A 15,319-nucleotide genomic window follows, 5' to 3' on the forward strand; every position below is an offset into this window, starting at 1 on the left:
GCTGTCGGTAGGATTTTCTGACGGGTAGGAAAAAATGACAGGTCAGGCTGTCAGATTTTCCTACCCCGTCACTTTTTCCTCCTCCTGGGTGGGTTGCCCAATGCTAGCTGTTGGTAGGATTTTCTGACGGGTAGGAAAAAATGACAGGTCAGGCTGTCAAGATTTTCCTACCCCATCACTTTTTCCTACCCCTGGGTGGGTTGCCCAATGCCTGTTATCAGTAGGATTTTCTGACGGGTAGGAAAAAATGACAGGTCAGGCTGTCAGATTTTCCTACCCCGTCACTTTTTCCTATTGGTAGGATTTTCTGACAGGTAGCAAAAAATGACATTACAATTCCTGTCACATTTTCCTACGATTGGATTTTCTGACAGATAGCAAAAAGTGATGTTACACCGGATCAGTCAGCTTCCTGGGTGGGCCCCTTATTGCAGTGCGACCCCTCTTGTGCTGTTCAGCTCTCCCGACTGTTCGCTATAGCACTGCCGTTATTCTAAAACGCAGAGGAGTGCTGCTGACAATGAAGCTCGACCAGGTCATTCCAATTAACTACCTCGCCTCTAAAACAGTGACCCTGGGCACGTGGTGTAGAAGGGCGTGTACTCAGGAGACGCCTTCAGAGAAAGATCACGTGAGGACGCGTCCATTAACTAAACGTAACGTGCAGCTCACGTGATGAGAAGCGTCGCAACGTTTCGCCGAGTCCGTTTTTGATAGGATCTAGGCGCGATAATATAAATAGCGCAGTGGGTGGTGTGTTTGTTATCTTTCTGTGACGCATTTGTTGGTAGGTAATGTGGTGCGGCTTTCTTGGTGGCGGTGTATTTGCTTGATTTCTGTTAGAAAGTAGCGAGTTGTACGTTTGAAGTGTTTTTCGTTTTTGGGCTCGATGCCGGTCTTGTTTGGCTGGATTGGACTACTTGTCGAGTAGAAAGTATCGGTCTTTTGAGCTTCGTAAAGGGTCTTTTGTGAAATATGCGAGGCATAGCGGAGTATATTTTAAGTTACTGTAGCTCTATCAGGGGTCTATACACTCTCTTGTCTTTGCTCATTAATGAATAACATGGAATGATTTTGGCATGTTTCTTGCATTAACAACGTGTGACTTGTTTTGCCTGGTTCTGCACAGCGTCGAGTGCATAACTTCTAACAAGGTATGAATGTGTAGTTTACTCCCTTATTTTCTTTACTCTGAATTGCCTAGAGTGCACCTTTGCAGTAATGTTATATGCCTAACTCCAATCCCATTCGTTTAACTTTTTACTTCATTGACGAAGCTCTGTACATATGGTTGTCACGGCAACCAACAAATACAAAGATGGCCGACATGCTTTCCTTTAAACTGCTGCTCAATGTTCGTTGCTGTCGCCCATTCAAAAGACGCATGTAGCTTGTCGGATAATTCCTCCACAGTTCTTGCTATTTTCAGCATGAACAGGTACCTGCTTTTAACAGCGTCTGCGGGGTTTCTCTTCTGTTGCCAACAGCTCTTGTGGATCACGGGCGCAGCAGCAGATCACCTTCTTCGTGTTCAAGAGTTATTCTCGTCGCCAGTTGATAAAATATGAGGCATAATGAAGTATATTTCAAGCTCTAGTTTATTGCAAGAAGCTCCCGGAGAGCAATAGCATCCAGGGATCAACACAATAAAACCCATAGGTCGGGAATGCGAGGGCATTCCAGAATAACATATGTACCCATGAAGAAAACCCATTATAACGGGGTTTTCCTACTGTTTTAATTTAGCATCATGCGTACTTTTTTTGTAGCGTTTGCGCTTTGTAAACCGTTAGTTACTTTTAGTGAATGTGGTTTACATTAAAACCTAATCAATAAGAATGGTAACATGTGCATTATAATACACATAAAACTACAAATATTGCTTAACATGTATCCAGCTGCTTTTACATTTTTACCAGTTCATTTATTGTTTGGATCTGGATGCAGCCCTGGTCTCCTGTGGCTTAAGTGCTATATTACTCGTCAATACTGGGGCTGATTATTCTGAACGTCAGAATAGTTGCATGTCTAGCGTTATCTAACTAGTCAGTTGAAAAGCTGTGTAAAATTGGCCACTGTTAGTTACTGAGGTGGACACTTTGCCTTGTATGTACAGTGACCTGGTTTTAATGGGAGTGTCATGGAATTGGGACCCCCTTAGCTAGAGGTGGAAAAAGAACCGAAGGAAGTCCTGGATTTTTTTAAAGTGGCCCAATATTACAAACAACCCCAGCCATTTTCCTCGTTCGTTTGGAAATAGTTACCATGCAGAAGAGGCATTGTTTAATTAAGTCAGATATCTGCATACTGTTTGGGATGGACTTGTACGTCCCCAACCAACCTTTCAGGTGCCTGCCACATGTGCTAACTGCCAGAGAGACTGGTTTCCAAATGAATACATAGCTTTAGCGCCAATGAATATTATTGGCCTGGCTAATTGTTACCATGCTTGCGTTCAGTCAATGATTTCTTGGGAGCAGCACTAGACCTTCTGTGGGATGGGTGTTGGTTAGAATCAGGGAGGGTTTCTCTGAAGTCCTAATTTTGATTGTGATCATTCCTAGATATTTCGATCTGATAGCTATGGCAAGATCCTAGTTTTAGTTATGGCTATTGGGTGGTGAAGTGCCTCCTGCAAGTGAAACCAATTATGTTAGTGTACATCAAGGAGGAAGATATTTGAAGCAACCACAACCTGTTTATTTATTTATTTTATTTTTTACACTCCCATTAGTTGTAAATGACCCTACTAATCCCAATTAGGGGTTCAACCTTTGTTTGCAACACAAACTGCACGTTAAGTTCTGCTCCTTGACATTCCCTATTGATATATTTTAAAGGATTGCGAAAAAAATTATCCTTCAAGCTATATTGTGAATTCTTTTATTTAAAGATGATCTGCATTTTACGTGGATATTTTTGAGCTTGGAATGCTGAGCTGGTTCTGATTTAAAGTGAAGCCAGTTAATGAGTTGTATGTTAACCTCATTTTTCCCTATTGGGGCGGGTTTCTTTTATGTTTGGATCTCAGTAACCCACTTGTCAATCATGCTAGATCAATAGATAATTCTGAATATTATGCATCGTTTGGAAGCTTTATTTGTTGCTGTGGAAACCAGTTAAGCACGGTAATAGCTCAGTGTGAACCTGCAGCATAAATTTAGCAGCATGTATTCCAAATAAAAGTCCATGAGTAAAGTGAATCTCTAACCATTTTATAAAGCGTGCTCACTGTTTTTGGAATGTTGAAATGTTAATGTTCTTGCCCGTCAGGATCCTGTATAAAAGCTGTGGTTCACTATAACAGACGAGGGGGTGACCTAGCCATTGGTCTATGCCTAGATGTAAATCAACATTTCTTAGTCACTTAGTGTACAATCCACTGAGTTTCGGCTGGTTGGTAAATTAGCCTTCATGGGCCAAGACGGTCTCCTATGAGGAACATATACAGGGACTCCATTGGTGGGCAACTCTTAAAATGTAACATGATAAACATATAAAGGTTAACGTAGATTTGGGAAATGGAGTTGTCTATTTCTCAAAAGCATTACAGAAGTTTACTAACCTGAAACTGTAGCGCTCTTATGCTAGAAGCTGGAAAATCAATGCGTGGGTCTTCTACAAGACTGTCAGCATGGATTGCTATATATAGGGAGAATGTACGTTAATCTCCTAACTAGTGCCTCTATGGGATATCAGATGGCTGTTTATCAAAACAAGTGGATGGCGGTTTTCCATTGTATTTAGGCTTCATTGACTTTAAGTCAGCGTTTGACTCTATAGACAGATCAATACTCGTAGATAAACTTAAGCAACATCACTGTCCATCTTTAATGAATTTGGTGATGAAATTACATATGAATACCCATATGCGTCAAATATTTAGACGGCAAATTGTCACCCCAGATTGCAACACACAGAGGTGTGAAGCATTTCTGTTTAATTTCTTTATGCTTGATTTGGGTCCGGCATTGACAAATTGTATTACAGATGCCCCTCACATTGGTCACCAAAATATAGCATATTTATTATATGCAGACAATTTGGTCTTGCTCTCTGACACCTAGTGGGTTACAAAATATGCTGAAACAATTAGAAATATACTCCATTAGCAACAATTTAATTGTGAACACCGCCAAATCGCATATTTTAATTTGTAACAAACTCAAAGATGCATAATTTGAGGTGGTCTTTACATCAATGTGAACTTTCAGTGGTTTTAAGCTACAAGTATCTGGGAGTCCACATTGAACATCAAAACTATAAAAATTCAAACCTGTGAGTTCAAAGCTAAGTTGGAACCCGTTGATCTCGCAATCAAAGATACTATTAAGAAAATTTGGGAAGTTCATAGCCTTTTATAGGTCAAAGGTAGTTCCGATCTTATTGTATGGGGTTGAGGCTTTTGCCCCACGAGATCGTTGTTTTTGGGATGCTTCGGGGGAAACGAAATACTGGAAAGCAGTTTTAACATTGTCGCCCGGGACACCCTTGGCGTTACTGCGATTCAAACTAGGCTTAGCCTCTCTGCATTCCAAGTATTATGGAAACGGTGTGCCCTGTTGCGTAAACTATTAGAAGGGTTGGTGAAACCATCCCTCTTAAATATCTTAGCTCAAAACATACTCAAATCTAATGATGATTTTTGAGTGGCGACGCCATACCCTGAATGCAACAGCTGATGCCGCCGTAACAATTGAGCTGCTGTTAACTAACCCAGATCGTGCAGAAAGAAAGATCTATGAATATGACTGGGTTGGCAAATTGGCACTGCTCAAAACTGAGGGACTTTAATTTTAGTGCTTTCGGCCTTACAAGGTATGGTGTGATAGCTGACTATTTGGTAAAATCTCCATCGCACTCATATCGTCAAACTACTAACATTTAGATTGAACCAGCATGAAACAAGAGATCCTGTGTAGAAGGCGACTAATACCAAAAGAGCAAAATTATTGCTGATTCTGTTTGGTCAGGGAGCAGAGGGATATGTTGCAGCACCTTGTAATCGAGTGCACTGCATTGGAAGTTACAAGAGTAACTGTTGCCATTGTGCAATTTTTAGAAATATTACCAGGAATGTAAGAAGCAAAGTATGAACAATGAAAAAAGAAATGTTTTTTATCATGAATATGAGTATTGCAATTTGTATTGTGATTGTGTGCATCCTGGGATGCATTTTATTAATTTTTGTGACTTGTTACACTGTATTGTTGTAATATTTGAAAAGTTGGTTTACCAACTAACAAATAAAAAAAAAAGGCTGTTTATTGACATGGCGGTCTAGTTACCTGCGCTTCTGATCGCAAGGCAGACGGTAGGCATGGAGTGTGGACCTGTGTATTCAGGGTCTTCAAAAATGGCTGTTCTCTGCATAACTTAAATGTTACATTGCTTGATAAGTGGCAACGCTTACATTGATTTGAAAGATGAGTGAAGAATGGCTAGGTATAATCAATAAACCTGTCTTTGTGATGGAGTGAAAAGAGTGCCTACCTTAGTTTCAGACCAATACTGTTGGTATATGGACTGCGTGTATGATTGGCGTCACTCGTATCTCAGGTCATGACTGTGACTTGTAGTAGGGATGGCCGACCTGTTTTTTTGGGGGAATAACTGCGGGAAGTCATCAAGTATGGCGGTGCCCTGTGAGGGAGAAAACGACTGTACCTGTATGCATCTGTGCTTTCTCTGGGCAGCGCCTTGTCTCGACAGCTAGATCGGCAAAAGACGAGCTGTATGGGATAGTGAGGAGCATGCGTACAGGAGCAATGTCTCGGACCAGTGCGGCTCAGTAATTGTGTCCTGTTACCCACCTGTATCTGTTTTCGCATGGTTCAGAGTGGGCAGTGTCATCGGAGGCCCTGTACTACATGGACGGTGTAAGCCCAGCGGTGCATTAAATCCGAAGTAATAGATGCTGGTTAATACTTCAGCAACTCCATTGTATGTAATACAGGACGTTTACGTGTGTATTGTGTAATGGCTGCGCACAGGCAGCAGATGGCCCATATTCCTTTGTCGTGAGTAGTGTAAAAGACTTCCTTCATGTGTAATGTTGGACGAGCTGCTCCAGCTAAGCTGGTATTGTAGTCAGCAGTCTTGAGACCCACTGAAAATTTAAACTGAATTAGACGAATTCCGTCACCATGCAGACAGGGAGCTAAAGTTTCTTGACTGTCCCAACCAGGTGAGGAAATCTGGTGAGTGAGTGGCTCGGCAGGCTGCTCACGAGGGTAGTCAGACAGTCAAGGGGCAGCCAGCATATAACTACTATACAAAGTACATCTGGGATAATGGTTTACACTAATGAGGGGGAGTCAGGAATTCCATGCATTTTATACAGTTATGTCAACACTGCTACAGTGTCCAGATATTTGGACAGCCTCCCACTGATGTCAGTATCAGCAGATACTAGGGTGACCTTGGACAATCCCATCACTCCAGAGGCGATCGCCTGCGCTATTGAACTGCTAGCTGGCAAGGCCCCTGGTCCGGACGGCCTGACACTTTGTCCCGTCTTATCACAGAACTGTTAGAGATGTGGTCGGAGTCTCATTAGGTGTGCTTCAACCCATACGAGAGGCAGTGAACAGGCCTGCTGAAGCCTGGCAAACCCCAGAACAATGCAGCTCCTACCGGCCCCTCTTTCACTCTTGACACATTTTTTTTTTTTTCCAAGGGCCAGCCCTCCATCTGGCCCCCTACATGACACACATTCACCTAGACAAGTTGGGTTTTGTTCCTGGCCGGTCCATAGCATTGCACTTACAACACCTATTCTATATCTTGGCACAAATAGACCCTGAGGCGCAGGTGGTGGCCGCGGCCCTGGACATAGAAAAGGTTGATTCTGTGTCTTGGCTGATTCCATGTCGTGGCAGTTTATGTGGGCAGTATTAGAGAAGTACAATTTTGGACCACTTTCTCGTGGGTCAAATTACTATGCTTGACCACTAGCCAGGGTAAACCCCAATGACAGCTTATCACCCCTAATTACAATGTGGAGGGACGGGATGGGTCTGTCCATTGTTACTGTTATTGTTGGCCATGGTGATGGAGCCACTGGCAGATGACATGGAGTAAACGCACGCATCAGACTCGCGAGAGAACCATTTCATTATAAGCTGATGCATTTCTATTCATGTGACCCTGCAGGGCATCTGGTGATTATAATGCAGACCGTCATGCAATTATGTCTAGATTACAAGTAAACTGCACTAAATCAGAATTATTTCCACTGACTCTTCCAATCCCCTGCCGGACCTGATGGCTTTACTTGGTCAGTCAGAAATTAAATACTTCGAACACTGTTACACAGCAGAATGCTTCCCTGTATTCACGGAACCTTGGCGACTATCTACCTCAGCTACATGATAAGCTCTGCACCGTGGCAAAATTCCCAATTGCAGGCTTGTGTCACACTCCTAAAAATGCTAGTACTCCCTAAATTGCTATACTAATTAATGGTCCGCTGTGTTTTACAAAATGCTGGAAAGAGCAATAAACTGCTCCATGTGGCATACAGGTGCAGTAGGTCTTAAATGGGATAAACTGGTTAGAACGTATGATAGGGAGGGGGTCCCCACTCAGCCCCCAACTTTGAGCAACACTGTGTGGCAGCACAAGCGGCATACTGGTAAGATGTTGATGTGCAACACTCCCACTTAAAGCTAGACAGGCTTGCTGCTGGTTCCTCCAACGCATGTTCAATTGTACTAACGCCATACACCAGACTACAGACATTGACCCAGTGGATGCAGCAGCCCTAGTGTGATAAAATATTGAAGATATAATCCCAGACCATATCATAAAAATGATGCTATGGAATTTTAATCATCCTCACTCCCCAATATAAATATGACTGATGCACAACAGTGGACCAGTGACGGTTACGAGACGATTGGAGATGTTTACAATATGGACTCTTTATCGAGACTAGCCCCCTGTAGACTTTTGGTGCAATGGTTACAGTATGCCGGGCTCTGCAGCGCAATTAAATGCACATGGGGGGGGGGGGCACGTTCCGATACAACCTGACTGCTCGGAGGCACTGCACCTGGGGAGATGGTGGCTAGAATGTATGGGGGACTGCAAGATTGATGCTGTAAGCCTTGGAAGTGCATAGAATCCTGGGCCAGAGACCTTGGGAGTTCATCACCGATGAGGGATGGAAATTATGTCCTGTGAAGTGTCCTTTAACATGTGACTTCACTTGATGCAGTTCAAAGTATTGCACCGCTACCATTATGCCCCAGATGCTCTGCAAGTCAGGCCAACTATATACATATGCTGTGGAGTTGCCTGATACTAGAGTTCAACTATATTGAACACTGAAGTCCACCCTACCCCCTCAGTCTGCTTGTTTCATCAATTCAAGCACTTATGCAGGGGACTCTACAAACTTTCGATGATGGCTTTGCCCAACTGTTACCCAGTCAACTGCTTTGAGCTGTATCAGACATGGAGTGCAGCCTATGACCTCTTGCCCCAGCCCCACGGTCCACTCTATTCCCCCCCCCCCCCCCCCCGTGCCGAGGGTTCACCTGCTGAAGTGTAAGTAACCGCTGCCTTGCTATAAAAAGCTCCTCCCGTCTATGCATAGTGGAACAGTGGGCCCTCGCTTGGCTACAAAGTTAGCTGTCATATCATGGTACTAATGTATAAATCGCTATGCTTGATCACAAAGGTTTTAAAAAAATGTACAGCTTAGTAAATTCCCACGCCACCCTTCTCTCTCCATCTATTAAACTGTCCCTATGCTGGCCAATGGCGTTAATGGGGTGGGGGGTGCTTACTATTCAAGACTGCTAGTCTTAAACCATGAGATGCAGCTGCAGGGGATTTCTTCCAGTCCTCGCCCATATTTGTTGCTCGCTTGCTTGCATTCCAAGTGAAGCTGGAGCAGGACAGGAGTGTTTGCATTCTGTTGTGAAGCAAAATGGTCAACCAGTGTCCCGCCCCCCCCCAACTTCTTTCATATGCTGGGCAATTCCTCCTGATGCAATTACCACATTGCTGTTGGAAGTGCTCTGCTTGGATGTTGTCCCACTGATTTGTATAGACACTTGTCTGTAGAAATGCTCACAAGTTACCCTCTCCTGACAGTTAAATAGTGATCATTTGGGGGTTGATATTCAGGTTGCATGTGCAGGACCTAAAAGTAGCTCCTGGATATTGGGCTTCACCTAGTAAGCATGAGCTACCCCTAGAGAATCAGGAGCTAGTTCATAACATGCCACATGAGATGCAATGTCCCTTATTACAATCCATAATACCTTAAATGGCATCAGTTGACCTCTGGGTCCAAAAGTGCCTCCTGTTGCCAAGCTAACCTGACCAGGCTCTATAGAGATGGCAGCAGGTGCTTAATGTCTCCCATCAATTTCAACCCCTGCAATTGATGCTTGTTGAAATAAGACGGGGGGGGGGGTGCTTGACTTGTATATTGATATTTACCCCTTTCTCTGACACCACCCGGCTTATCCGTTACTGTTCCAGTGCTCGAGTTGTGCCTGCAGCCCCCCCTTTGTTGTATTGCCTGTCCATTGCTAGTACTCAATTGAACAAAGTGGTTCCATTTCCCCCCCCCCCCCGCTCCCCCCATCTCGCCGGTATTTCACCCATGTAGCAACTTCTCTTGGATATCTCGTTGAGCTGCCAGTCATCTAGATGACGAAAAGCAAATATGCATCCCCTTCCTCTGGAGAAATGCCACTATCTGCTGCAGGACATTGTGTAATTGGCTTTTAACCATAGCAAGCACTAGAACATATACCCTCCAAAGGGAAAATAGCTGGGACCCATTTAGCTCCGGTATCATTACCGGATGGGTAATTCATTATTACTGAAAAAATAAATGTATGGGGGTGGGTTAAAACAGTTGTGGTGGGCTCATAAACAGGGGGTGGGGGGGGCGTTTGTAGGGGAGGAAACTCCTTTTCTTTCTGGTAAAAATGTGTTCTTTTTTTTATTTATAATATTGCAATTTGGAAGCTTTAGCTCAAGACACTGGCTAGCTTGACAGCAGGAGTAACTCGTTGGGTCAAGTGATGCCATACAAATATCTGCAACATTACATTTTAACTTTGTGTTTTGGGAATGTGACTGAGCATTCGGGTGCGCGTTTAGTGCACAAAACTCCTGAGGGACACATTTCAAATTGCAAGATACTAGCCAAATTGGTTTATGCTCACGGGTTTGCAACACTACTTGCTCCTGGTAACTCGTTAATGCCAGATACACAGCAGCTGCTGCCCTTTCAGGCTAGAGTTGAGGCTGCCGTTACATTAACGGAACAGCTCATAGTGATTAAGCAAAACCTTGGGGCTTAATGCTATTGTATGAACTATCATCTTGCACATGGTGTTCTTGCTGTTAGTTTTAAAGGCATAGTTTTCTGCAGTGTGCATGCACTAAACCCTACAATTTTAAACCGTCTACCTTTGAGTTAGCATAGTTACTGAAGGCACCCTGCTAGTATGTGTCCCAATAATATGCAACTATTAAAGTAAACGCCCGTCAGGGCAATGAGACAGGAGATGAGTTGCAAAAAGTCTATATATAAAAATTGCTAGTGAAGAACTCTGCTGCCCGAAACATTACAATGGGCAGCACATTAAAAGGGCACAATATTCTGTAATTGTTTTTTTTTCTTGGGGCCGCAGTTGGCTTAGGTGAAAATTTGCAAAGCCGGAACCCACAAGAACCTTCCCTTCTGCATATGCGTCTTTGGGGACTGGTCAAGCTGTAGGTGGGGGTGGCCTTGCCGGAGAAGCCCTGGATCTCCCCACAATTACAGGGTACTCGAGGACATCATGTCTAAAGGGTCACCAAGGCAGCCAGCTAGCACGTGTCCCAATAATATGCAAAAAGGGGTATGATATGACTTTTTATATCTCGCTCATACACAACGGTTTCAGAGCATGAGACCAGGAGATTGCAAAGATAACAGTTTAATCACCAAAATTGGAATCCAAGAACTCTGCTACCTGAGAGCGCTCTGAAACATTACAAGGGCAGCACATTAAAAGGGCACACAGCCTCATTGATGACATGAATAGGGTGCACATTCTAGCATCGGATTGGGGGCATATAGAACAGTTGCTACAAGATAATTGGCTGCCGTCTCTCCATTGCTCTTGGCACACGTGGGTCAGCTGGGCTTGTCTTCAGTGAAGGTCTGGGCAAGGGAGCAACGCATCTATCCAAACAGGAACTGAATGCAGAAATAATGGCACACATAAATATTGCATGAATAGGGGTACTTGGGTCACATGAGCTAATACATTGGCGTTCTAACATCTACCCTTTGGATTTGCTTTGATACTGCAATCTCTGCACCCAGGTGCCAACCCTAAAGGTTTGATCTGCCCAGCTTGGGTCCTCATGATTTAGCTAGATTTGTGTTGCTTTTTTGGGAAGAATATATTGCTACATAGAATTAAGGCTGTGGTGGGGGTCCTGGAGTGATCTGGGCACGGAGGGTCAGATGGATATCGGCATGAAAGGGGCGGGGGGGGGATCTGAGCTGGTGGGCTCTGGCCTGGTGGGGGGAGGGTTGTGAGGGCACTGGCAGTTTAGTGGAGATGAATGGGCACTTGGGCTTAGGACTGGCCACTCTCATTCTCTCCAAGAGCAAATTATTTCTGAAATTCTACTACAGGGTTTGTAACAAGGCATGACTGGCTTCCGTGAGAACAGGGCTATAGTGCAGAGCTGGCAAGGGGAGGCGATTTATGCTGGCTGTGCATGGTGTGGGGATGGAAGAGCTGCATTTCTACAGAGATGGATTTTCGGGCCTAGTAGACTGTTGGGCCTCGTTCCTAATGCAGGGCTATAAGGTATGGTGTTTATGATGAGGATGTGGTGCAACAGAATGCTGCGGTGGATGCACATCCCAATTTCCCCCTCTTTCGTTTCTGGCATGACACGTGGGGTGGGGGCAAGGATCGTCTACTTCCCAACACTACCCAGCCTACTCTGCAGTCATACAAATCTTTGTTTTTGCTTCCTGGAATCTTCAGCAACCTCTGACTTGGGACCTTCAAATTAGATCTTGAAATTGACTTTTGGCTCTACTTTTATCTTGCAGTTTCTTGTTGCCAACAAAGCTTCAGTATGGCTACTCTTCTCTTTGTTGACCAAGAGAATCATGTTGCCAGCATACATGGTGCATCAAAGGATCGCATGAGGCTGCCATCTTCCAGTGAGTTACTTTCTTAACTTGCAAGGTGCAAATGAACATAATAATGTATTATAAATTATATCTGGGTGGCATTGTTCCAACCTATAGTGCCATTTATTGTGCTGAATATTAAGCACTTTCTGTGGTTTGCATCTGCTAATTCATAATTGGGAATACTTGGCCACCCGGAGCAGCATTCCTTCTCTGCTCTCCTGAGCAGTCCACGTGACTGACCATTCCTTGAACACTGATCAGACCTGGTATAAGCACTTTGTGCTGGGGGCGGGTGTGTACTGCAGGAGCTTTGATGGGTAGTGTTAATTGGTGGCTACGTGTAATGAAAGCATGGCCCAGTAGCATTGTTTGCAAGCCCTTGAACCTGCAGTCATATTTACATGTGGAAAAAGCTTAAGAGCCGGTCTGATTTTCTGCGCACAGCATGAGCTATGGTTTTACAGACTAAACTTAATATATTGCGAGTTATTGCACAAGAAGCCACTTGGTGGCAAGAGCTTGAGGCGGTTGCTGATTACTCCCAGCAGGGTCTGATTAGTGAATGCATCTATAAATGCCGCAACCAAGTGTTTGGCGTGCAAGTGGTATTTGCTCTTAATTTGGTATATTGTTTTTATTAGGGCCATTGTGGGCTTCATCCAGAATGTTTTCCTTCAATACCTTACCTATTATAGAATGATCAAACCACCTACAATAAGGTTCTAGGTGAGAAATTGTGTTTGGGTAACACATTTTAAAGGCTTAAACAATTTAGTGCTCGAGAAATTCTTTCTGCAATGCAGGGTACAAAACCTATTAACTGCCATTGAGAATTGCATAAAGCTTTGGACGTTCGCACAAGTAGTAATTTTGCCGTTCATCTCAGTTGGGTTGAACAACTCTACTGCTACCAGTTTTTCTTCTGGCAGAAACCCCTCGTATCTTGGCATGCTGTTTCGCCGATGCTTAAAAGCGCCAGCTTAGCTTGTACTGGCTACTTACTCCCAAGACTTCTGGAGCTGTAGTCGTGTGACCTTATTTGGCATTAAACAATACATTGTAATTCATAACTTAAATTATGCAGTAGAAACCTGTTTCTGAAATTTAGAATACCTGCATGTTGCAAGTTTTGCGACACAAAGGGAAAGGCCATTTTACACGAATCTCATGGTACTCGTAACTGATTGGTGATCAAGATCAATTCACTTCAATCGCATTTTCCTAAATTATGAGAAATTGACCTTGCATTTTTTTCTTTGTATGTAACATACTCTTTTCTTCACTAGCAAAAGTGTTTTCTGAGCAGTGTCGGACCCAAGGCCTTCACCCTGGTAAAGTCAACGCTGCACCATCTGCAAGGAAGGCCCTTTGTAATGCAAATGTGAATCTCTGCAAAGTTGCACTTTCAAAACCTAAGCAAACCAAGAAACCAAAAGTGGTGACCGCATCTGTGAAGGTAGTTGTATTTTTCTTCACTTGGATCTGTGACATTTCACCTGGGTTACTATTAATATCATGCATGAAGGGCTTGCATGTAAAATGTGAGACATACTCCACTCCCATGCTTAATACCCATAAGTAATGTGAAAATACAGATGTGTACTAACGTGGTCAGTCCAGCTGCTTGAACCATAACTACAGTGTCTCACTGACACTTAGTTGCATACCATGGGGTCTTGTTTGTGTTCATGCCGTTACTGATCATGTGAGGATGTGAAATATTTGTCTCACTGTAGATCCAAAAAGCACCATCTGACGAATACCCAGAAATTGAAAAATTCATTCCATACAACCCACTTGGTAAGAATGGAATTTTGTAACTTCATCCACTTTATTGATGCAAGTAATTGTCTTTTGGCTGTTGCCCTCAGTGAAGGCTCCTCAGTTAATGAGTTCCTTGCCTACTACAAAAGTACTTGTACCACATTTGATTGAATATCCTAGCCAGGTCTCATTTTATATTGTGATTGCATAGCAGCAGTGAACTGTTAATTTGTAACCTGTTGCAGCTAGACCAGGTGTTTGACTTGCCACAAGCCCTCATGTTTTGCTCGTAATGCTTTGCACTTAACATACCACTTCATTCCTGTAAACTTACTGTGCTTTTCCACACTACAGATTTTGAGAGTTTTGATGTCCCTGAAGAACACCGACTCAGTCACTTGTGCCTGGCTGGTGTACCCCTTCAGACACTGGAATCGGACCGATTTGACAGACACATAAACCTTCTACCCTCACCCCTAAAACCATATTCCTTCAAATGGGAATCAGGTTGGTACTGTGGCATGGATAGGTGCTCATTCACGCAGCAATCCCCTCTTGCTTTAGTTTGCCTTGATACCTGTGAGAATGCTGGTGTATTTGCATTACATGGAACCTAGTTCAGTTTAAGGGTACAGGAAGGCTATGAATTATTCATTCCATGATTGTTTGTAGGTTTAATTCCTCCCTTAGATTTGTTGTTCTGTGGCAGATGCCCCATCCCATGGTATAGCAGATACTGACGTTACTTCAATTTGCTTGCTGTTCCGTAGTGCCAGTGTGCATTGCCACCTATTGTAGAATCATAGGCCTGGGCATCAGAAAAGGCCGTTGTCCAGCTACTGGAAGAGTAACTTTGTTTTTTTTTTTTTTCTTCCTCTTGCAGAGATCCTGCACTCGCCTTTCCTGCTTTCGTTGAACAAAGAGCCATTTGATTTGCCACCATTTTGGGAAGTCTGAATGGATTCCAAATTTCACTAAATGTTTGCACTTCGTCACTTTTTTTTTTAATGGTTGTAATGTAATAAAAGAATTTTCACTTGATTTGGTTCCGATCCTACGTTTGCAAAAGGGATCCAGGGGTGTGGCGAGGTTGTATCCTACCTTGAGGTTTGCCTTCCACACACCAGCCAAGGGGCCTGCTCGATCACGGCTGGTGTGTACCTCAAACTCCCAGTTAATTTAATTTATGTTGGTAATTACAATGCAGTTAAAAGAAATCCTGGGGGTAAGCTGCGTCCAAGCCTAGAATAGGCATCACTAGTGAGTGTATTTTATTCTTGGCTACATATGTGCATGTGGAGGATACGCAGTCATGACATGAGTGACTGGGTCATTTCATACTTCAGTAAATGCTTATTTCCATCAAAGTGTACAACA

The 15,319-nt window shown here is 43.6% G+C and overlaps 1 protein-coding gene across 4 annotated transcripts; it reads left to right on the forward strand.

Annotated features, from left to right (window-relative positions):
* Positions 1-669: 669 nt before the first annotated feature.
* On the forward strand, positions 670-14,983 carry LOC138582699 (securin-like). 4 transcript variants are annotated; one of them, XM_069654262.1, is made up of 6 exons: positions 670-787; positions 12,092-12,205; positions 13,465-13,637; positions 13,915-13,978; positions 14,297-14,449; positions 14,826-14,983. In XM_069654262.1, exons 2-6 carry the CDS (start codon positions 12,118-12,120, stop codon positions 14,897-14,899), a joined length of 552 nt encoding a protein of 183 aa, XP_069510363.1. In that variant the 5' UTR covers positions 670-787; positions 12,092-12,117; the 3' UTR covers positions 14,900-14,983. The 4 variants fall into 4 exon arrangements, with proteins under 4 accessions (XP_069510363.1, XP_069510365.1, XP_069510364.1 ...); XM_069654264.1 differs by having other exon boundaries at positions 13,465-13,634; XM_069654263.1 differs by lacking the exon at positions 670-787 and adding an exon at positions 1,124-1,154.
* Positions 14,984-15,319: the final 336 nt, after the last annotated feature.

This window comes from Ambystoma mexicanum, chromosome 3q (assembly GCF_040938575.1).
Source record: "Ambystoma mexicanum isolate Mex_15411 chromosome 3q, UKY_AmexF1_1, whole genome shotgun sequence".
In the NCBI taxonomy this organism is placed as follows: Eukaryota; Metazoa; Chordata; class Amphibia; order Caudata; family Ambystomatidae; genus Ambystoma; species Ambystoma mexicanum.